The following is a 23,988-nucleotide window of genomic DNA, read 5'->3' as shown; positions in this document are numbered from 1 at the left end:
CAAGAGTCGGACGCTTAACCCACTGAGCCACCCAGGCACCCCAGGATTATGCCTAATTTTAGATGAGAAACACATTCAAATAATTTAATAATATAGAGCCTTAGGGTAAACTTAAAATGAAGCAATCTCCCAGTTCATTTTAGTGACTCTGGGAGTGACATTGAGACATTCATAAAGACTGGGGTGGGAGGTGCTGAAGCACTTAGCACAGTAACTCAACACCTCCAGGGCCTAAAGTGCCTTCCTGGGTACCTGGGTGGCTGAGTTGGTTAAACGTCTGACGTTAGCTCAGGTCATGATCTCATGGTTTGTGAGTTTGAGCCCCGCGTTGGGCTCTATGCTGACAGCCCAGAGGCTGGAGTCTGCTTTGTATTGTGTCTCCCTCTGTCTCTGTCCCTCCCCCACTCATACTCTGTCTCCCTCTCAAAAATAAATAAACATAAAATAAAAAGTTTTTTTAAAAAGAGAAAGACGAAGGGGGGAAGGAGGGAGAGGGATCTTGGGGGGTTCAGATGGCTAATTCACTAGTCCTAGTTGGATACTAAAGACTAAAAAAGTTGTTTTTATCAGAATCACAGAAATTCTTACAAGCTCTGATGTTTCTGTGAGTTAAATATACCCCTGTTACAGTACTGCCCTAGCTACTGAACTCACTGCGTCAAAAGGAACAAAATTATTGGGTGATTATTCAGAGAGAACTGACCAGTATTACTGATCTCCCTCACAACACACATTCTAAGGGAAGCTCTGTAGTATTTATCAAAGCCAGTATCACAATGAGATAGTAGTAGGGTTTAGCAGTGATAAACATGGAACCTTGATGGGGAAGATGAAGAAAACGGTCAAGTTTTCTTTTTGGTTTATTATTCTTTCTCACATAAACCCTGAAAGACCTGCAGAGCAAACTATTAAAATATTCAGAAGAAGCAGGAAGCTCAGAGATCAGGGTTTGACTCTACAGCTTATACTTTAAATTAAAAAGACCCTGAGGATCCCAAGAGCTCTGTCTACGGTAGGTGACCAGACAAGGATCTGGAATAGAAATTCAAGCAAAAAAGTGTACATGTACTGAGAATATTCTCAGTCCTATGTTGTAAGGCACTCCTTGGGCACTAAGAGATTAGGTAAAGAGTTGGGATCTCAGCTTCCAGAATAGACTATCACAGCTTATTCACAAGTCAAGACTGCCTAGATATGGAAATATAAATTACAGTTCAGTCCTACAAAAATGCAAGATATAAAATAAAAAATGTGATTTTACAATTCAAGTAACAAAAGAACCTAATTCAAAAGCCAAACTTAAAATATAAGCAACTACAAAAATCACATTTTACACCAGTTACTACAGATGAGAAATCATAAATGAGGCATCATTAAGTCAGTGTACATGCTATCTAAATCAATACGACTTAAAATTTTTTCAAGAGAAAAAAACCTACTGTGGCAATTTTACCAGCTTCATTTTTTAAAAATCCAGTATTTTTAGTTCTGTATTCTCCCTGAAAGTAGTCAATAAATAAAAACGACCCAAGTTCCTGTGTCTCTTTAAAATAATACTCAAATTTCTTTAGTTTGACATATCAAGAGTAAACGGAAGCACACTATCTAGCTTAGGCAGGTATTAGGCTAGTCAGAACATTTAGGGATTAGTTCTGGGTATTACACTTGAAAACATACAATAGATTCTATCCAAAGGGTCAAGTTTCTGAAACTGTAATGTGATTAACATATTTCAAGTATAAAATAAAGTTAGGAATATTCTGACTGAAAGATGTAAATATGGGGAAGGTCAAGATAGAAAGAGAGCCTCTCTCAGATTTGAAGACAATTACTGACAAGAAATGTGATGTGTAGCACCTGGCAGAGCATCTGGTACGTAGTAAGTATACCATAAATATGAGTCTCTATCCCTCCTTACATAAGGTGGCAGGACTAATACCAACTGCAGAAGTTATAGAAACTTAGAGTAAAAATGCAAGAAGCTGGTAATAGAGATAAACAATAATGAATACAACTGCCTTAGAAAACAGCAAGTCCCCAATGTTGGAGGTATTCAAGATGAGGCTTAAGGGTTCTCTGTCACGAATGCTATAGAATTAGTAATTCCTGATTTGTGCATGAGTTTAGACCAACTGACCCCTAAGGTTCCTTCTAACTCCTTACAATACTGGGGTGATCACTAGAGAAATGATCACTATAATTTCTCCTCTTTCCTCAAGTATGTCACTTAATGTAAACTGATAGGTTATCTTACCTATGAGATTCTTGCTCTCCTTTCATTTTCTCTACTTTTGATAACATATCATCAACTTTAAATGTTTTCCTGGAAGAAACAGATAAACAAAATAATCACTTCTCCACTGGGGAAAAAAAAGCAGATTACACTTTATTGTCACTATAATAGGCAAGTTGGAAATCTGATTTTGATTATTTTTAATAAGATAAATTGTGGATGGTTAGCCGTAACAATGAATACTATATTGAGACAGTGTATGTTATATTACAGCAGTCGAGCCTTCAAGTCCCATCTCAAATGCTAACTTTTCCATGAAACCTTTTGTAATTATTCCCAAACCAGAGTGATTTCCTCTCACCTACGACACTTGGTTTATATTTATTTTGACATTTAGTCTCCTAAATGTGAACTTGCATAAATATTTTATTTCTCCTCCTAGACTATAAGCTCCTGAAGGGTAGAGATTGCTTTTCTTCAAGGAAAGTCACATAGTGCTTGGCACGGTACCTTATACTTTGAAGGTATTCAAGCATCTGCTGGACTGAACCAAACAAATGCAAATCATGTATACTGTGAAATATTCATATTTCTATTAAGTAACTTGACAAGTATATGCTAGCATTATCACATAAAATATATCCGAAGTTAATAAAACAGTCTGAAAGATTATTAGCAGTGGCTCAAGTTAAATGATATGTCACATTAAAGAGATGGGTGTCAACCATCATGAAAAAATTTTGAAGTTTAGGGGATACACCCATCAAATCATAATAAAATTATTAGCTTTTAACTTTACAAGTTTAAGAGAAAAAAGTATTTTTTCCACAAAACAGAAACTCAGATTAAGAATAACCCCCAGGCACTCCCAAGCAAAGTGAGAATGAATGGACTCTAGAACAAGGTTCATCTTAGTTTTTAAGGTGGTCTATTATTGTACCTGTCCTAAGACAGAGGCTAAAAATCTAGACCCATATGTTAACTGGAAATGAATACTTCTCTTTATACTCATATATTTTCTTCAAGTTTAAAACATGAAAAGCTTAGTGTATTCTATATAAATTACTTTGTAAAGCTTGAATTCAGATATTAGAAATTATTAATGTGCTCATTCCTCAAAAATAGCTATCGTACTCAATTACTATAATGTAAAATTATCAGTAGAGAAATGTTAATGTAAATATATTACAATAAAACACCAACAGGAAGAGAATTGATGCAATCTATAATTCAGGTGAATAGCCTCCATTAACAAGATCTTTTTTTAAAAAAAGCTTCTCTCTTTACCTTTAGAGTTACTGAAAACTTCAATATTAAAGTTTCATCCAATGAGCACAGTTAAGAAGTATTTTAGGAAGGATGGCAATACATTTTCAATCTCCACAGATAAGAGAGAAGAAAGAAGAAAAATGTAGGATTATTGTAGGCTACTTACAAAAGAACTTTTCAGTATAAATGCTGAAACGTACTACTGAGGAAGGTTGTAAAGTTACTGGAAACTTTTAAGAATATGTTTATCTTTATGTAATGATTAAGAAGAAATCCTGTTTGTAGGAAGAAAAGTTAAGACTAGAAGTCACAAGGTTCATCTCTTCCAACATTATGGACATGTGCATAGGACAAGTGCATAGGAAAGTTGAATATTAACAACCATCTGAAATAAGTAAGATCATAAAGGCAATTCAGCCTTCCTTAGGAAAAAAAACAAACCACATAAGCAACTATACAAAAGCAGCCCCACTCCAAGCACCAAGTATTTCTACTTCTGTTCTTTAGAAAGGTACTGCAACAGTAGCTCAGATTTAACAAGGGAAATAGTTATCAAAAGATCATCAAAAAGGAGAATATTTTTAAAATTCAAGAAATTCCAGGAAATTGTCTTGGGAGGATTCAGAAAACAACTTATGTGAAATCTAGTAAAATGAATTTAATAAAAGATGCCTGTCTCCTCACGAGTATTTCCCCTGTATCAGTGTTGTGTTAGTCTAAAGCATTTGAATACCTCTACGAAAGGAGACTAAAGTACAAGGTGAGTTTGACAAACATACCAGAATTAATATTACAACTGAGTGTAGGACTTCAAAGGGAGTGATATATTTATTCCAACAAGGGATATTATGCTGTTACAATAGTAAAAAGGGAATTCCAAAAACATTTTGAACAAAAGGATAGTATTAAAAGCAATTTTGTAAAAGGAATCTCTAAAACATGTTTAACAAAGACCACAATCACTAGGCTAAATTCACCACCCTCCGAAGTCACCAATTACTCTGAAAAGAACAGCTCTCATTTGAACATGTAGGTCATATAATTTAAAACTTAGCTTTAACATCTCTCACAGGCCAGGCATATAACAAAAGCATTAAGTGATTCCTAATGCATTTTTGCATGAAAATAAACTGGGATTTATATGTTTCTTGGCTGGTAAACTGCTACAGAACCCCCCCAAAAGAAAATTTGTTGCCTAAAGTACAACAAATTAAGAAAAGTAGTTTCTACTACCAAACTGTTAAAACTGTCTCCACCTATTAGCTGACAACAGAAACGTATCCCACGGTGAGACAAATAGTCCATTAACAAATATGACAAGAAAATGGGGTTAGATTTTAAACATATTTTGTATTTATTTATGGATTAACTCACTTATTTTGAAAAAAAATCTTTAAAAGATTTTATTTTTTAGTAATCTCTACACCCAACGTGGGGCTCAAACTTATACCCCCCCCCCCCACGACAAGATCAGGAGTTACATGCTCTACTGAGTCAGCCAGGTGTCCCTAAAAAACTTAATCACTTTAAAATTAAAATCAGGCAGCAACCTAAACGATAACTCAATTAATCTTCCATATTAAAAATACCAGAGTAAAAGTTAACTGCTTAATCAAATTCTCCTAGTTTTATAGACTAAATCAGCGGTCAGCACACTACGGACCATAGGCCAAATCCAGCTTACTATCTGTCTATGCACAGCCCACGAGCTAAGAATGATTTTTATGGATAAATATTTGTGACTGATTTGATAGAGAATTCTAAACCCCAATTAAGGAGAATGTTATCTCCTCCCAAGCCACAAAAATAAAAGAATCTCACATTTCTCACTAGTAGGCCCATATTACAAAACATTGTACTGAGTTATTACATTTTAAATCTCATCAATAAAAAATTTGCAGCCATTTGTTACCTCTCTTTTTGTGTAAGTACCCACCTACATTCTACTTAATAACCTCAATTCTGCCTCATGGACCACAAAGCCTAAAACATTTACTAACTGGTCCTTCATAGAAAAAGTCTGCTGAACTCTGTCATAGATCAAATAATTGCATAGACAGGCAAAAAGCTGACAAATTTAATTCTGTTGCCTAATCCATCACCTTCTTCCTAGTTATTTAGGCTCTTGGCAAGCTTCACCTATTAAATGTAATGCGCACAAGTGCATAATCGCTCCCACGCTCTCTGTTCAGAAAAGATTACCAGAAGACAAATAGTTTTAACATTTCCATCCTTCAAAATACACACAGGTAGATCTACAAAGATAAACCAAGTCTTGCTATTGAAACATGATGCTTACTTAGTAACCAGTATGAGCCTCCAAAGGAGTTTGGTTTCAAAGTCTATTGGGATAACTTAATGGTTTTAGTGAGTCAAGACTAACAACTAACAACTACCAAATGCTTAATACAAGATCTCTCCTTTAAACTTAAAACTGTTCACTTGATGTGCTCAATAATCTTGCACACAGGATAAGAAACTAGCATTCCATAATTACATATAGTTAAATATCACATGTTATAAACAAAAATAAGCTCTGATCAACACCTCCAGACTCTACCTGAAGACTAGATAATTAAGACTTATTGTTTTTTAAGGACATTCAATGTAGTGACTTCAAAAATATTTCCTCTTTTACAAAGACCACCATCAAAGGTATAAAATGAGACTTTCTGAACCTATCATTATGGAAGCAAATTCTTTATTGTTAGAACATATAAGAAATACTTAAAAATTAACTTAATTTTATGTATCAAAGATAGTTCCCCTGAGCCCTTTAATATTTAAATCCTCAACTTCTATCAAACTTGAAAAAACTCTTAGCACAAAGGAAAAATATGAATCAGTAAAATTACTTCATATACTTCACTACTAAATCATTTCTATTAGGAAAAACTTTGGTAATAAACTGGGATTTATAAAAATGTACTTATTAAAAATCACTTGGCAATCAATTCAATCACTCTTTTACCTCAGTTTTCATATTTAATCTTTAATTAGAAATAGTACTTTAATACAAAACTTTAACATCGTTTGATCAACTCGAAATAAAATTCATAAAATGTACCTTTTTATGTTTGTTCTGGAGTTTCGATGAGACATGTAAGTAAGAGTCCTGTGCAAAAATATTGGCTATAAAAAAAGTTTTAAAAATATTAAAATTAAATAGGTGAAATTTTTAGTAAAAAATAATATTCATTAATTGTATTGATTACTTACAGCTATAAGATTTCGAGTTCGAAGAAATCTATAGATCTGTGTTGGTTCTAGGTAACAGGAAACAAAAGGATTATTTAAGTTCTCAAGAAAATAACCAATCTAGCCAGTGTTGTAACCAATGTAAACCAATCAATCACCTGTACGAAAATCATGTACTAAATATCTTGACATCAAGAAAATTTGTATGCACAATAAAACCAAAAGACATTCAATCTACGGCATATATTCACAAAACTCACCTACATTTATTTTATTTTATTTTAATGTTTATTTTGAGAGAGAGTGAGGGGGGAGGGGCAGAGAGAGAATCCCAAGCAGACTCTGTGCTGTTTATGAAGGGCCCCACGCAGATCTCACCAACCTTGAGATGATGACTTGGATGTTTAACCGCCTGAGCCACCCAGGTACCCCTCTACATTTATTTTAAATTTAAGGTTCTCTACAATCTTGTGCTTAAGCCTTGCATTTCTAAGGTAGCTACTTTTTAAAAGTAGCTGAAATGAGGTAGCTGGGATTCAACAAAAGAACTTATTGATAACAAACAGCAAAATGAAATTTTCATTTTTTAACTGGTCTTTTAGAAAATTTGTAGTAAACCAAAACAGAATACAACTGTTTCCTAGATGTCCTAATACAGATAGAAAGTCTGTCAATAATGGGAAAAAAATGACTCAAATTGTAGCTGAAATTTCCAATGAATATTTAGTTATACTTCAAGTTTGTATCCATTTTGTTCAATGTAAATATTATCCCAATATGTAAATACCACCTCAAAACATATTTAATTAATTGAGATTCCTAGACTTTTTAATGCTATTTAGTTAAAATCAGTTTGCCTTTATAGATAAAAAGGAACTGTATACAAAAATACCAGTTACATTAATGATCTATTAGTTTCACACTTCCTTTAATAAAGGAGTATCAAAACAAACTAAAGATGACTGACTATATCAGTAAATACATCAAAGCATTCCAACCTCTCTGAAATTAAGATCAACGTTACAGAAGAATCAAGCTGTTGTGTGACAAAATCTAGCCCTTAATGACAGTTTGCTCCTCCCAACGTAGACTCATCAGAAAGCAAAACAGCTAAAACTTTCTTGGCAGATTTGTCTTCTCTTAACATTTAGAAGGAACTGTTTAAATGTCCACTTAATCTTCAGGTAGTTTAATTTTAGAGGCAAATAAACGAAAAAGAGAGATATTTTAGAAGGAGTACAAACATGTATGTTTATTGTCATCACTGCCCTTCAATGCTCTATCATTTTTCCAATTTAAAGCGTCTCCAGAATTTTCAAAGCAGATTAAGCAAAAGAAATGTGAATCTCCCTCAAGCAGGTTCAATATTCGTTTCAATAAAAACTGAAATTCCTTGTATTAAATTCCAATTAGAATTTCATGAGGCACTAATCAGAGAGAATGAAAGAAGGGTATTAAACAATGTAATACGTCTTTTCAAGCACAGCTGATACCATGGCCTTAACATATGCCACGGTAAAATCGTAAATAAAGACATTCCGCGGTAAAGCCGAGTTTATTCAAGTTTCTCTTATTTAGCTATTAGCGATCGTCCGAATTGTAAAATGTACACAAAAGCAAAAAAGGAAAACAGAGTATAATACTCACTAAAGGACAATTGAGATTATTTACAATCATGCTTTTAATAAATTCTATTGTTTTATTTCCAGATAACCTTGCCTGCCTTCCCAAATCATGTCATAGCTTTTGCCCTTTCAACAAGACCATAAAAGCCGAAATTGACATAAGAAAATGTTACGGAATTAAGACAAGTACAACCGGCAGCATTCCGAGGTCGCCGCAAGATGCGATGCTTAAAACACTACCTGACTCAGTTTACGTACCCATGAAATGGGTGGATAGATTTGAAAGGTTAAAAGCACCAAAAGGTGCCATGTTAACATGCAGCACCAAGTTAGTGCGAAAGCATTTCAGACAAATGACAATTTGGTCGATTTCACTGCAACTCATCCCTTCACAGGCTTCATTTTGCTCCTCAAAACCTACAACCTACAAACCCCTTGTACTTCCAGAGTAAAAAAGACATGAAAGAAAGCAAGAACTAGTCTCGGGATCTGACTGCATCCTCCGTCCAACTGTAACCTCCTCATCTAAAAGAAACCTGCTCTTAACGTGGGGCCACACTGCCCAACCTCTTGTGTAAATCTTCGGGGAGTCAAGAACCTCACCTGCACCCCCTATTCCACCTCCCCCGAAGGCCCTAGACTTCGGGCCCCCTTGGCCGTAATCCCTGAAGTGGGAACTGCCCCCTCAAATTTCTCCCTCCACTCCCAAATCAAGTCGAGTCCCGGAGAGGCAGGGGGCCCCAGCACGAGCGTCCCGGCCTCCTAATGCTGGACGAGGGGGTATTCCTGCCCTCAAAGCCTCAAACACACTCACTCTCAAAGGCCTGGAGGAAAAGCTCGTGGTCAGCCTGGACGTGCTCCATTTTCGGCTTCTTCACCGGTAACACCGCGGCCCCCGCCGCTGCCGCCGCGGAGGAGGAGGAGGCCGAGTAACTGCCGCCGCCTCCACAGCCCCCGCCGCCGGATTTGCCGCCCGACGCCGTCGCCGCCGCCACCGCCGCCGAACCCCCGAAGCCGCCTCCCCCGGACCCCGCGCTGGGCCCCGAGCCGCCCCCTCCCCCACCGCCGTGCTTCTGAGGCGCCATCGCGGTTCCTGCCTCCTCCCCCCGCCAGCTACCCGCCGGGCGGCCCCGGAGAGTAAGCGCCTGCAATACCAACCGCTCGCCCCAGCAGGCTCCGGCGGACCGAGGGGGGAAGGAGGAGAGAGGGGAGGAGAGGGGAAGGGAAGGGAGGAGGAGAGGAGGGAAGGAGGGAGGAAAAAAAAAGTGTCTCCTCCTGAGAGCCCCGCTCCGCTCGGGAGGCCGCTCACCCTAGCCTGGCCTCGCTCCGCCCACTTCCCCCGCCCGGCGCCCCGATTGGCCGGCGGGAGCGCGCGCCGCCCGGCCGCCCAGCCCGTTGGCCCGCGGATTCTCCCGTCAGTCACGCGGAGGCGCTTCTCGCGGAGGCGCGGCTTGGTTGGCCCGTGCGCGCTGCCGATCGCGGGCCCGGCCGCCTCTTTGAACTGAATTCGCGGGAAAATTAGGGGTCGGAGCGGCCTTCCTGCTGGCCCCGGTGCATTGTGGGGAGAGAGGGACCCAGCGAACGGCTTAGGGAGCCGTTTCTCGCCTTCTGAGCGTCGTCAGTCACCGCCCCCAGGGGGGTACAAGACCCCTGAAGAGAGGCGGGCCTCTGAGGAACTGGGGGCGAGGGGCCTGTTAAATGAACCGAGATCCATTACAGATCATCGAGTCTCTAACTTCACAGGAAGGGGCCTGGCTAGGGGTTGGGTGGGTCGTTTCTCGTCAGAGGGGCGCCCAGGGCGTGGATCGCGCGTCTCCTGTCCCCTCGCCACCACGTGCCCCTTGCCACCCAAGGCCGAGTCCCACCCAGCAAAGCCCTTGAGAGGACTGGGGGCAACCAGGGTGTTGTGGCTGCAGCTCTCGGACGCGACCGGGCTCCACCAAAGGGAGTGACTTCTATGTAACAGGAATCACCTATGAAATGAGGAAAACTATTTTTGGTAGGTGCTTTGAAGCTTCAGGATCGTTGCTGAGAAAGTCGTGGTTTCTCAACGTGTCGGAAGCCAAACGTAGATACCTGATCCCACCCCCACTCCATCCTCCCCCCCCCCCCACTGCACCCCTCTCCCCACTCAGCCCCGCCAGGCATCATAGGAGTGGGCAGAGACAAACTGAACAATTTCTTTAAAGTATGTGTAACCTTGTTGGGAACCTGCTCGTTTTGCGCTCAGAAACGCGAAGGAATCCGTGGTTTTGCCGGTCCTGCTAAAAAGACAGATGCATAGGCCCGACTTAGTCTGCTCGTACACACCGGTTTGGAAGTGAGCTAACCTTCTCCAAGATTTGAATTTCAGCTGGGACAAGGTGATGTCTGAGATGTTCCTCCAGTTCAAATACTGTGATCTTGCATTACATTAAAACGAAACATTATCTTCAAATATCCCAATCTCTAAGCACAGAACCATTTCATACTTCCAATAACAATACTTTCACACTTTCACATGGCTGCTTGGGGACCTTTGCAAAAGGCAACTGCAAACACTGTATCTTTGGAATGGGTCAAAGCTGTTTACAAAACTAGTGTCTTTGGAACAGTTATTCAAACATCTGAAGTACTGATTTTAATCCAAGCATTTGCTACCTAAGAAAATGAGCTCTACAAATGGTGTGTTTAATATAAAATACGGCATTTCAGGAACGCATCTGAAATAAGACATACCTGTTGCTGATACATAAGTACAGCCTGTATTTTTAGTCAGATAAAAAGTTCAGAATGCTCTCATTTCTTATACTGCTCTGTGCTCTCTGGAAAAACTCCCCCCTTCCACAAAAAGAGGGTTTTTTTTCTTCTTTTTTTAGATTTCTGAAATAAGTCTTTTCTGATTGATGCCACCCCACAATTTTAGATTGGGGTTTTAGATGTTGATAAACTGCTTGTCTTTAACTTTGCCTGGTTAGAAAATGAGGCTTCATCATTCGGTCGGGGTTTGGAGAGTTAAATCACACCAGGCAAATCACAAAATATCAAGTTAAAAACTAGAATGCCGGGGCGCCTGGGTGGCTCAGTCGGTTGAGCAGCCGACTTCGGCTCAGGTCATGATCTCACGGTCTGTGAGTTCAAGCCCCGAGTCAGGCTCTGTGCTGACAGCTCAGAGCCTGGAGCCTGTTTCGGATTCTGTGTCTCCCTCTCTCTGACCCTCCCCCATTCATGCTCTGTCTCTCTCTGTCTCAAAAATAAATAAACGTTAAAGAAAAATTAAAAAAAAAAACCTAGAATGCCAATTTATTCGCAGTAAACATAACCCGTCAGTGATCCATTATTTATACAGGGTTTTTCCTTTGCAGGGCAGTGTGGGGGACAGGTATGATCAAAGAAAAAGAGCAAGGCACAGGCTGTCATCAGTGTTTGATGAACAGAGAAATGGAGCTAAGGGAGCTGGGATGTTCTTAAAGGGTATTTCCCATAAGAACTCCATGTTAGGTAGCATTCTTGGCTAGGCATGGGCATGGTTTTGATGTACAGTAGAAGAGGCATAGTAACAGATTCTCCCTTTTTGTATTCTTTGTCTAGAATACATGTGGAACACTGAAAAAATCGTATTACCTTGGACAAGGTAGAGTTAACTGATGAGTTGTCTTTTACAGTCTGCATAATCACATTTTGTTCCATAGGCATAACTATTTAGAAATCATCACGCGGTTGGTTGTTTCTGCGGCCAGCTTACATATTTTGTGTTGTTATTTCTAAGTTTGGGGTGGCAACTGTTTTGGAAACTTGTCATGCCTCTTTCTGAAGGCACTAAATAAGATCTAGTAGCAGTTCAATCTGATAACTTTCAAAGTAATGATGACGGCAAATAATATTTTGAGATACCTGCAAGAACCGTAATGTGATACTGAAATATCTGTAATTTCTCCTGGAAACAAAGCCACAGGCACTGCTAACACTACTGTGATTTATCACTGTTATGAGTAGTTGAAGGAAATGCTCACTTCATTTAGGGACTCCTCGAATATGATTCAAATTATTAGCAACCCGTATGTTATAGCGCCAAATCTTTTTCTTTTTACTTTGCTGTAACCTCTTGGGTGCAGGGATGATGGGTGATTTGTCTTAGTAACTTAGATAGATAATGTCTACCGTTATGCCTGGCATAGAATAGGAACTCATCTAATGAGTTTTGGTGAATAAGGATGGATACCAGTGCACAAGTATAAGTAACAATAATGATTACCGGTGCCAATGACAGGCAGTATTTTAAGGTTTTGTTTGTTTGTTTGTTTGTTTGTTTTTTAAGTGGGCTTCATGCCCAGTGCATGAAGTCCAACATGGGGCTTGAACTCACAACCCTGAGATCAAGTCCTAAGCTGAGATCAAAGTCACTTGGGGTGCCTGGGTGGCTCAGTCCATTAAACGGCCGACTTCAGCTCAGGTCATGATCTCACAGTTTGTAAGTTCGAGCCCCAGGTCAGTCTCTGTGCTGACAGCTCACAGCCTGGAACCTGCTTTGGATTCTCTCTCCTTCTCTCTGCCCTTTCCCCACTTGCGCTCAAAAATAAATAACCAAAAGAAAAAATTAAAAAAAAAGAAGAGTTGGTCACTTAACCAACAGAGCCAGCCAGGCGCTCCAATTAAAAATTTTTTAATTTTTTTTAAAGATTTTATTTTTAAGTAATCTGTACACCCAACATGGGTCTCAAACTCACAACCCTGAGATCAAGAGTTGCCTGCTGTACCACCTGACCTATCCAGACACCCCAGTATTTTAAGTTTTTAACATTTTTAACACATTCAATCCTTATACCAACTCTCTGAGGTAGGTAATTATTATTATCCCCATTTCATAGATGAGGAAACAACAGCAAAATTTGTAATGGAGCTAGTATTCTAACCCAGACAGTTTCCAGAGCCCTCACTCTTGACCATCATGCCATGAAACTGGAGAGTTTTAGAGATATACGATGCTGAACATGTCATTTCTAGGTCAAGAAAGATCAGTAAATATTACCTCTGAAATACTGAGATAAATAATCATCAGCATTGAATGCATTTGCCGACAAAACCTAGATATCAGTTTTCTATTAAAAATTTTTTTTAACGCTTATTTTTTGAAAGACAGGCACAGAGCGTGAGCAGAAGGGCAGAGAGAGAGGGAGATACAGGATCCGAAGCAGGCTCCAGGGTCTCAGCTATCATCAGCACAGAGCCTGACGCGGGGCGTGAACTCACAAATTACGAGATCATGATCTGAGCTGAAGTTGGACACTTCACTTACTGAGCTACCCAGGCACCCCTCAGTTTTCCTTTTTAAATTGTACAGTGTCTTTCTACCCTCAGTCCACTCCTATCACCTTAACTAAGTGCTGAGACTATTGAAACAAGCCAACAAATGCTATATCAGAAAAAAAAATTTGTTTTAATCTTGCTTTAAGGAGACTAAAACTTTATATTTGCTAATAAGTTCTTAGAGAAATATAATCAAATTTGACTTAAAGGAATGGCCTCCCCTTAAGAATAGCAATAGCCTTCCTAATAAGAGCGTAAAGGAATCATTTTAACAGTTCTATTTGAAATTTAAAGTCAAAAGTTACTTTTTTTGTTTCTTTTGTCGAGAAAAGAAAAACAGGGGAACCATGGAACATTTACTGCGTACTATGGAGTGTTTGTAACAAACCGCTGATTTGAATGTGTGTGTTTATCTGGAGTTAACTAGATATAATAAGGATGTAGTAGGCCATCGTTAGAACCCCTGGGACAAGAAGAAACTTGATACTAATAACCTGAGGGATGAAAAAACACCTGAGACAAATTGGAAATATCTAAACCTGAATTTTTGGGAGGCCTACATCTGGAGACAGCTATTACCCCTGTGTGTGTGTGTGTGTGTGTGTGTGTGTGTGTGTGTGTGTGTGTGTGTTTCACTGTGGGATCAGTGTTTCATGTTTAATTTTAAACAAAAGCACAAGCGAACTGATATTTATTGGACATCCTATCCATACAACAATCATAAGCTGTAATTTTAGTTGCTATCGGTGACCTCACATACACGTAACTCAATCTCAAAGAGATTAACTCATCCTCCCACAGCTTGTAAGAGGGTCAGCTGAGATTTGAGCCCAGTTACAGGAGACTCAAAACCCCACGTGTTTTCCAGTACAACAAAGGTATCTAGGCTGTCGTGTTGAAAGCCCCAGGATTTCAAAAGCTACCCCAGGGAAAAGACAAGGCTGCAAAATGGTGGGGTCTGCACCCGCAGGCAGCTACTCTGATTTTATCTGTTTGAAAATTTGTTTGAAGATAAGTGGTTGTAGTTACTAAACAAATTTGTTTTGAAAACACCACACGATGTGTTTTTTACCTTCCCAAGTCTGGTAATGAGAGACAATGAGTTAAAGTGGCACTAATAATATATCCTGGGCTATACTCACCTCCAAAATCAACAGCACTAAAAACACACCTATGATAAGAATAATGACTATTTCATTTCATAGTCATGAAATATAGATGAAAGAATCAATCTGTGTATCTCTTAGGCATGCTCTGCTCAGGAAAAAAAAAAAAAATTAGTCTTGCTGTTGTTCCCTCTTAATCTGTGTGTGAGCTTATTGTTTCCAAAATGTTTTCTTTATTTTCTGAGGAAAAAAGGGCATTGCTGTGTAGCTGTCCTTGATAAATCAGGTCAGTATAACCAGGTATTATAACCACTTCCGTAATACTACTGTAGTCTGCATTTCCATTGAAAGTATAAATTCATCTTTTCACCATTACTAATTACTGTGAATCAGAACAAATTACGAGATAAAAGGGAGCCTTAATTTCTAGTTAGTTTTTATTGCAACTACCGTTCTTATTTCCGTGATGTGACTTTTGTCTGAAGGATATTATTTAGCAGTTACTGTTTAGAAACTTAGTTATATGAAGACACACTTATAGCTAGAGGAAACTTAGTATCTAGTTTAAGCCTCTTCCTACACCTGAGGAAATGGAATCCCAGAATTTAAAGTAATTTGCCAAGATCATACCAGAGGTTAAGTACATGTTGAGAGAGAATCTATTTGTGGAAGAGTTGTCTCCTAGCCTAGAAATTCCGTGTTCTTTGAGATGTTTCACGTACCTCACACGAGAAATGCCTTTACCCACCTTACTCTATGCAAGATTTTACTTCTGCTTACACTACTCAGTGGAACTAGTTTCTGGTGAAATGTTGCTGTTATTCCTGGTCGAACTACTATTTTTTTCTTCATACTGATGGCTTCCTATCTCTTAATTTCAGTCTGCAGGAAGATTTTTCCTAGGACCCTGTAGCATTTGAAATTTGCTGTGAATCCATTGAAAGGCATTGTCATTCCACATTGCCTGTACTTATTAGCACTCGCAATAATTTTTGGCACGGAAGATTCTGACAACTTACTCATGTGACTAGTTTTAGAAGGTTGCCACCTTCATGACTGAGCCTGAATAAGAGATGTACTGACGAGGCCACAGAATGATTTAGCAGCTGTTTTTGATAGAACAAGGGCTTATATGTTGTCACTAGTAGGAGAGTTTGTACTCTATGTGCTTGGAAGAAATTCCTTGAGATTACAAAAGCATTCAACAACAGAATTCAGAATTCTGTAACCACTTTCTATCATACAGGCACTCGAAGAGGAGGGACGGTTGGAGGAGTAGGACTTCTAGGACTTTTACTTTATATCGAGATAAATTAAGTTTCTTTTATTTTTTTTTTTAACGTTTATTTATTTTTGAGACAGAGACAGAGCATGAACGGGGGAGGTCACAGAGAGAGGGAGACACAGAATCTGAAACAGGCTCCAGGCTCTGAGCTGTCAGCACAGAGCCCGATGTGGGGCTCGAACCCACGGACCGTGAGATCATGACCTAAGCTGAAGTCGGACGCTTAACCGACCAAGCCACCCAGGCGCCCCTAAGTTTCTAAATTAACTTTCAGTTTATAAGGATCAAATTAACACACAGAGGCCAAGGAATTTTTATTTGGTCGGGCTTTCTTCAGAAAGAAAGAAGAGTTCTCTTTGAAGAGAATTCTCTTAACAGGAGAGAAACGCTTCTGGCTCTATTTCTATTTTTGAAACCTATTTTATCCTCAAGTTCCCCTTTGCAACAATCTTAGGAGAAAGAACATTGTAGTGTACTATAATCAAGTCTTGACTTAATCATTAATTCACAGTGTGAGTTTGAGAAAGTTATTTAACTTCTCTGATCTTAGTTTCCTCAAATAGAAAATTAAGGTTTGATTTAGGTCAGTGATTTTTGGCCATGATCTCTGAAAGTTGAGGATAGGTCATGTGTAATTTGGAAAATCATATTCAACATTATAATTTTATTTTTGGCAAGCAAAAACAAAGTCCATTTGTAGTTTTTCACTGTAATCACTGAAAACAAAATTCTTCATCATTGGATGTTAGGATATACAGTGTTTGTAAGACACATTGCTCTAAAGAGATAATTTCAGAAGTGGGGGATAGGAATTTTTAAAAAATCAATTTAGACATTGAGAAAAAACAAGAAACAATGATGTAGCTTATTGTTAAAATTATCATAGTTCTTTAATTCTAAGAAAGTCACTGAAATTTCATTGTGCTATACCAAAGTTAAATTCATACTATTGTCCCTTTTCTATAAAATTATGTAGCTTGGATTCCCCTTTTGGTTCCTGAATGATCAATAAACAAAAGGAAAATCGTGTCATCCTTTCTCTGATATAACAGAAGGGGATTACAAATTCAGCTCAAAACATGTCAAATGATGTCGAAGAGTGCCCAGTAAGAACGTGAACTGCACAACATTTAGAATTGGAAATAAAAGGGAGAGTTTGTATCACACTCATCATGCAAGAATCTCAAAATCCTCTTTCACAAATGGCAGAAATACCTTAAAAATACTGAAAGTACAAAAAGATAGGAGCATTCTGATAGGTGTATCACAAAATAAAGAAGTTAGGCCTTTTTTTCTTTTTCTTTCTGTTTTTTTTTTTTAATGTTTCATAATTTCTTTAACCAACCTTTTATTCTGTGTTGCAGTATAGTAAGGGGGAAAATGCTGTATAATATCTGCTTTTGAGAATTTGCTGAATTTTTTTTCAAGGCCTAGAATGGTCCATTACTTTAAACGTTTCATGGCTGTAAAATAACATGCATATTTTCTGTTGGGCAAAAGTTTACTGTTTATGTCTACCTACCTATCTCTCCATCTATCATCCAGGATACCACATTACTTTTAATCTTCATATCTCCTTAGTCCGCTCTGGTCTGTGACCTGTGACACTTTCTCAGACTTCCCTTGTCTGAGAAACCTTGACAGTTTTAAAGAGTTCTGGTCCCAGGTATTTTGTAGAATGTTCCTCAATTTGGGTTTGTCTGGTGTTCTTCTAAGAATGGGGTTATGGGTTTGGGGGAGGAAAATGACAGATGTGAAGTACCATTCTCATCACATCATATCCAGGGTACATCCTATCAACATGACTGTCATTGACAATGTTAACCTTAATCGCCACCAACTTAGTAGTTGACAGGCTTTTCCACTGTAAAGTTACTTTGTCTCCCTTGCTCCCTTGCATTCTGGAAGCAAGTCCCCAAGTGTAGCCCACACTCAAGTGTGGTGATAGTGATTGGGTGGTGAATTAAGCTCCACCTTCTTATGTGGGGAGTATCTGTGTAAATTATTTCCAATTCTTTTGTAAGGAGATTTTCCTCTTTTCCTTCATTTCTTTATTTATTCAATCATTTATTTGTATCAGTATGAGTTCTTGGATATTTGATGTATCTAATACTGCATTATTTGTTTTGTTATTCACAATGTTCTTTCTTTGGCCATTGGGAAATCTTTTAATTGATTCCTCTGTCCCTTTGACATGACCCTATCATTGTGGGTGTTTTTTTGCCTTTAGCAATTCCTTACTTTCTTGTACTATGAGAAGCGTGTCTCATTTTATATATTCCCTACCCCAGTTCTAGATCAGCCATTTCTCCAAGGAGCCCTGGTTCCTTTCATTATGATAAAATGATACAGAAACCAAGATGTGGGTGTTAAGTGCGTTTATTGCCTCTGGGGTGTCATTGCTTCTAGGCTCTCAGTGGACAGAACTAGGAAATATGTGTATGTAAATTAATACTTATATGCATACAAATTTATAATTATTTCTGTATCTATCCATCTCTATATTGATAAACATGAGTTCATACTGCTGTCTCTGACTCCAATCCTTTCTTGTTTCTTTGTTACTTCTTTTTTAAGTTTATTGTGACAGAGAGAGAGCTCACGTGAGAGTGCAGGGGAGGAGCAGCAAAGGGGGAGAGAAAGAATCCCAAGCAGGCTCTACATAATTAGTGTGGAGCCTGACGTGGGGCTCGAACTCATGCACTGTGAAAATCATGACCTGAGCTGAAATCATGAGTCAGATGCTAAACCAACTGAGCCACCCAGGTGCCCATTGTTTCTCTGTTGTTAGTGAGAGTAGTCCTATTCTTTTCAATCTCTCTCTTTCCTGAGCACTTATTCCAAGGGGGCCCAGTTGTTGTTGTTAATACAATTACATACGCATTTACCATATTTTAGTGAGAACTAATTTCATTTTCCCAGGAAGCTTGAAATGTCAGGGAAGAAATATATGACAACCAAATTCTTGAGTTATAGGAAACACAGCATTGCTCCTAGCTCTTCCCAGCAAACTCTGGTGAGGGAAAGAGGCAATGGGGGTAGCGAATGAGTTGAAGGTCTACTTAAAAGTGATGTCTCTTCTTCACTGGCAGAGCTCACTCTCTAGACTGGGGGCTTACTCTTCACTTAAACATGAATCCCCATCTTAAGAGGCATGTTTTGGGTTTCTGTCTTTAAGGGCTCCCAGAAAATTGTATTAGCAACTATATTTTTATGGTTGTGATTATGTTGCTTATATACTCGATTAAAGGAGAGGTTTTTGTTTGTTTGTTTGTTTGTTTGTTTGTTTCTCATTAGAAGCTACTTTGCAGGGGCGCCTGGGTGGCTCAGTTGATTAAGCGTGCCACTCTCGAATTGGCCCGGATCATGATCTCCGGGTTGTGGGATGGAGCCCTGCATGGGCTCCGTGCTGAGCATGGAGCCTGCTCAAGTTTCTCTCTCCCTCTCCCACTGCCCCTCCCACCCTACTCTCTCTCTCTCCCTCTCTCTCTCTCTCAAAAAAAAAAAAAAAAAAAGATGCTACTTTTCATTACTTAGAAATCTTGAAATTTTATTGAAGTGTTGGAATAGAAGAAGGAAAGCAGAATATAACATGAACAGAAAGAATGAGTTCACCATAAAACTCCCAAATAAAGTTGGGAACTTGTTTTATTCTGGGCTAGATGTTTCCTGACACTGTGAATTCAGGAGTATTTCAGAGGAAAGTATGGCACATAACAAGTAGTTTGGAAAGCCATGAAGACTTTTTTGAATGCCTAAGCTACTGATTCCTGACGGAAACAATACCATGATAGCGTCTTTTGCAAAGTTAACCAATATCCTCAATTTCTTAGGTAAAGGCCTTGCAAATCAGAATCTTCCCACCCTCTTACCTCATTTCTTTCTATTCCTGCCCATACTGCCTACTCTGGGTCATACTAGGTTCAGGATTATTCCATGAACATTTTTGTACTTTCTTAATATGCTTGGAATGCCTCTCCCCCCGCCATTCCCTCACCAAAGTTCTACACATTCATCACTTTAACTCAGATGTCATCTCTGCGCATGAAAATATCCCCCAATATTCCCAGATAGAATAAGTTACCAATAGTGCATATGTGCTTGTCTACCCTATTAGCTAATGTCTATTTCATCTGTGCATCTCTACAGCCTGTTATTGAATAGGCATGCAACAAATCTTGGTTGAACTAGTCAACAAAGGAATGAACATATGGACATAAAGTTGTTTCTCTACTGCTTGGTGGACATCAGAGCTTGCCCTTAGGTGAATATTTTAAGTATTTTGAGGAAAAGACACACTAAAGTATGAGCCAGGATACCTAGGTCCTCTAATCCTAGCTCAGCCAACATCTATGTAGCCTTAGAAAAGTCACTTCAACTTTTCAGGCCTATTTCTCTACACAATTTGAAGAATTTTTTTTAATGTTTAATTTTGAGAATGAGAGAGAGGGAGAGAGAGTGAGAGAGAGAGTATGAGCTGGGGGAGGGGCAGAGTGAGGGGGGGGGGCAGAGGATCTGAAGCGAGCTCTGTGCTGACAGCAGAGAGCCTGATTCGGGGCTGGAACTCACAGACTATGAAATCATGACCTCAGCCCAAGTCAAATGTTCAAGCGACTGAGCCACCCAGGTGCCCCTGCACAATTCAAAGATTCTACTAGATCGTTTATTCTCACTTCTGAAATAGGATCATCGCTTAAAATATTTTGGGTCAGAAAAATCTTGTTAACTTAGATTTAAATTTAAAAAATTCTCAGAAACTATAAATTGTTTGTATACATTTGCAGATCTAGAAATCACTTATTTTTGAAACTCTGGCAGCAAATCAGAAAGCACAAGTAAAAAGTAGGACAAAGCCAATGCTGTGTTAAGTGAACTGAATGGTAAAGAAACTATTTTATACTTCGAAGGAGACTAAGTTTATTAGTGAGCAAGGGCCAGGAATCCAATTTGTGAAGATAACTGGAGATTATACATATGACTCCTTGGCTCTGAAACACTCTCCTGAATATAATAGGTTCTAGAGGCCTGAAGAAAAGAAAAGAAAAAAGAAAAATCTTTGTGATCTTCTGATGATTACTAACCCTATGAAATCATGAAATATATGATTTCTGTCTAGCCTATAGCTCATTATATCTTTCAAGTATATTTTTCCACTGCCTTATACTCTAATACTTCCATTTATTTTTCATATTATTTCCATGACATTTCTTCCATTCACATTTGTAAATACTTCACAAACTTAGCAGCATATACTTTAATATTTCCACCTTTCCCATACACTGATAGCTTAAAGAAATCCTTTGTTGGTTCACTCTGAAATTTTTGTCCTTAACCGAATAGACCAGCAGTTTGTTCTGAGGACATCTCTTTTCACTTAAAAAAAAAGAGAGAGAGGGGCGCCTGGGTGGCTCAGTCGGTTGAGTGTCCCACTTCAGCTCAGGTCATGATCTCATTCATGGCTGGTGAGTTCGAGCCCTGTGTTGGGCTCTGTGCTGACAGCTCAGAGCCTGGAGCCTGCTTCAGATTCTGTGTCTCCCTCTCTCTCAGCCCCTAACCCAGTCACATTCTGTCTCTGTCTCTCTCAAAAATAAATAAACATTAAAAAAAAATTTTTTTTTAAAGAGAGAGAGATTAGCAGTCTTCAAAATGAACTCTTTTTTTTACCTTTAGGGCTTGTGATGAGAAAGCATATAATGCTTGGGGCGCCTGGGTGGCTCAGTCGGTTAGGCAGCCGACTTTGGCTCAGGTCATGATCTCGCGGTCTGTGAGTTCGAGCCCCGCGTCGGGCTCTGTGCTGACAGCTCAGAGCCTGAAGCCTGTTTCAGATTCTGCGTCTCCCTCTCTCTGACCCTCCCCCGTTCACGCTCTGTCTCTCCCTGTTTCAAAAATAAACAAAACGTTAAAAAAATTTAAAAAAAAAAAAAAAAAAAAAAGAAAGCATATAATGCTTAACGAAACAAAAACCCCAACCCACTAGTAGACCTAAAAGACAAGGAAAGACAAACTGAGTTTTTCCTTGGCAGATCCCCCATGCTGAATTAGTCATTTGCTAGGCATTCCTATAGTACTTGTGCATGGTGTGTGTGTGTGTGTGTGTGTGTGTGTGTGTGTGTGTGTGTGTTTTACGGTACTTATCACATTCAATAGTATGTAAGTTTTTCTTCTCCTACGCTGGGAGTATCTCAAAGAAAGGAAATGTATATTATTCATCCTGGTATCCTCACTCTCTTGGTTAAAACCTTGCTTATAGCAGATGCCTGATCAATATTTGTTTAATAGACAAGTAGGAAAGGTGGAATGTGAATTGAGGGTTGACTGTTGAGGTTTTCAGTAGGCAGAGAAACAACAAAGAGTTTCACTTAGGGAAGTAACGTGATCAGAACTGTGTTTAAATTACTCTGATTTGATTTTACTATGTTAGGGACCATGATTTTTTACTTTGAAGCAGTAGTTTGCAGGAACTGGCTCCTACCAGTTTGGAAAAACCAATTGTTGATTTTTCAGGAATTTTGCAAGCCATTTGTTAAACACAGTCATTATTAAAAGTTCAATTATATAAAGCTACAATTAAATATATTAAAAACAAAAGTAATAAGTACTAAAAATTTCTCACTTCCAAATTACTCTCCTACATATATTATCTATGTTCTTGAGATTATTTGTCTGTGGTGTGTATATGGTAGAAACACTAATACACTACCATGCCTCACTTCCAAGTCTGCATTCAGTGATGTCATTTGGTAGCTTGCAAATCAGCCATGGTGAAAGTATTTACACTACGGAAATGGGCAAACAAGGCTTTTTCCTCCCCTTCTAAGAGCTGCTTGTTAGACATTTACTAGCACACCATTATTTAGAAGACAAAATGGAAAATAGAAGATGAAGAGTTTAGAAATAGAGTTGAGAAAATTTGCAGACAATAAAAAGAGCAAGGAGAAGTGAAAGAAAAAATGATTGAGAGGATTAGGATTATTTACAGATCCCAGGATACAAATAACAGGAATTTGTGAAATCGAGAACAGAGGCACCTGGGTGGCTCAGTCCATTAAGCACTGGACTTCGGCTCAGGTCATGATCTCATGGTTGGTGGGGTTAAGCCCCGTGTCGGGCTCTGTGCTGACTGCTCAGAGCCTGGAGCCTGCTTTGGATTCTGTGTCTCCCTCTCTCTCTGCCCCTTCCCTGCTCGCACTCTGTGTCTCTCTCTCAAAAATAAAATAAACATTGAGAAAGTGAGAATGGAAAAGATGGGTGGGCAATAGAATAGGATAGAGCACAGATGTGTAGAGGGGAGAGATCTCATGAAGAATGCAAAGGAAAAATAAAGTAATGCAAGAAATTTGCCAGAACTGAAGGGCAAAAGTTTCTAAATTAAAAGGGTCTGTGAGTGTCTACCAAAATGAATGAAAATATCCATATCAAGGCATATCATTGTGTATTTTCAAAACATCAAAGATAGAAGATAAAGCTTCCAGAAATAGTAGTAACAATAGAGTAATACACAAAGGTATATGGGTCATGTACAAAAGTAAGAATTCATTAGAATTGTCAGCAGTAAAATTGGAAGGTAGAAGACAATTCACAGTTCTAAGAAAAAATGAATTCCAACCTAGAATTATATACCCAAACAAATGATCACATCAGTCAAGTGAGGAGGTCAAATAAACATATGTTCAGATTTGCAAAATCTCAACAAAAAAATCTCCTTTACACCCTTTCTCAGGAAGCTACCGGTGGACTGGCTGTACCAAATGACAGAGAAAAACAAAACTCGGGATCCAAGGACACAGGGCTCCCAAAATGAAGCAAGGAAAATTCCCAGGATGATGATGAAGGGAAATCCCAAAACAACAGCTGTGCAGTTGGCCTAGAGAGCAACACTTAAGATTGGAATGGGAGGAATAGTTCCAAGGGGGGAAAAACACAACAAACACACACACACACACAAACAAAAACAGACGTATTACCTGAAGAGTTTGAATGAATGGA

The 23,988-nt window shown here is 38.8% G+C and overlaps 1 protein-coding gene across 2 annotated transcripts in view; it reads right to left on the bottom strand.

The window, feature by feature from the left end:
- Positions 1–9,654, bottom strand: part of SUZ12 (SUZ12 polycomb repressive complex 2 subunit) — a 45,330-nt gene extending 35,676 nt beyond the window's left edge. The window contains exons 1-4 of one of the 2 annotated variants that reach the window (XM_053893117.1): positions 9,140–9,654; positions 6,722–6,768; positions 6,570–6,634; positions 2,255–2,323 (exon numbers count right to left, since the gene is read on the bottom strand). In XM_053893117.1, coding sequence (XP_053749092.1) covers positions 2,255–2,323; positions 6,570–6,634; positions 6,722–6,768; positions 9,140–9,410 — 452 coding nt within the window. In that variant the 5' untranslated portion in view covers positions 9,411–9,654. The remainder of the gene's footprint in view (positions 1–2,254; positions 2,324–6,569; positions 6,635–6,721; positions 6,769–9,139) is intronic. The other variant, XM_053893118.1, reaches the window with a different exon arrangement.
- Positions 9,655–23,988: the final 14,334 nt, after the last annotated feature.

The sequence above is a fragment of the Panthera pardus genome, unplaced genomic scaffold, assembly GCF_024362965.1.
Source record: "Panthera pardus isolate Hobbes unplaced genomic scaffold, ASM2436296v1 HiC_scaffold_3, whole genome shotgun sequence".
Classification (NCBI taxonomy): domain Eukaryota; kingdom Metazoa; phylum Chordata; class Mammalia; order Carnivora; family Felidae; genus Panthera; species Panthera pardus.
This window is presented reverse-complemented; position numbering and strand designations above follow the sequence as displayed.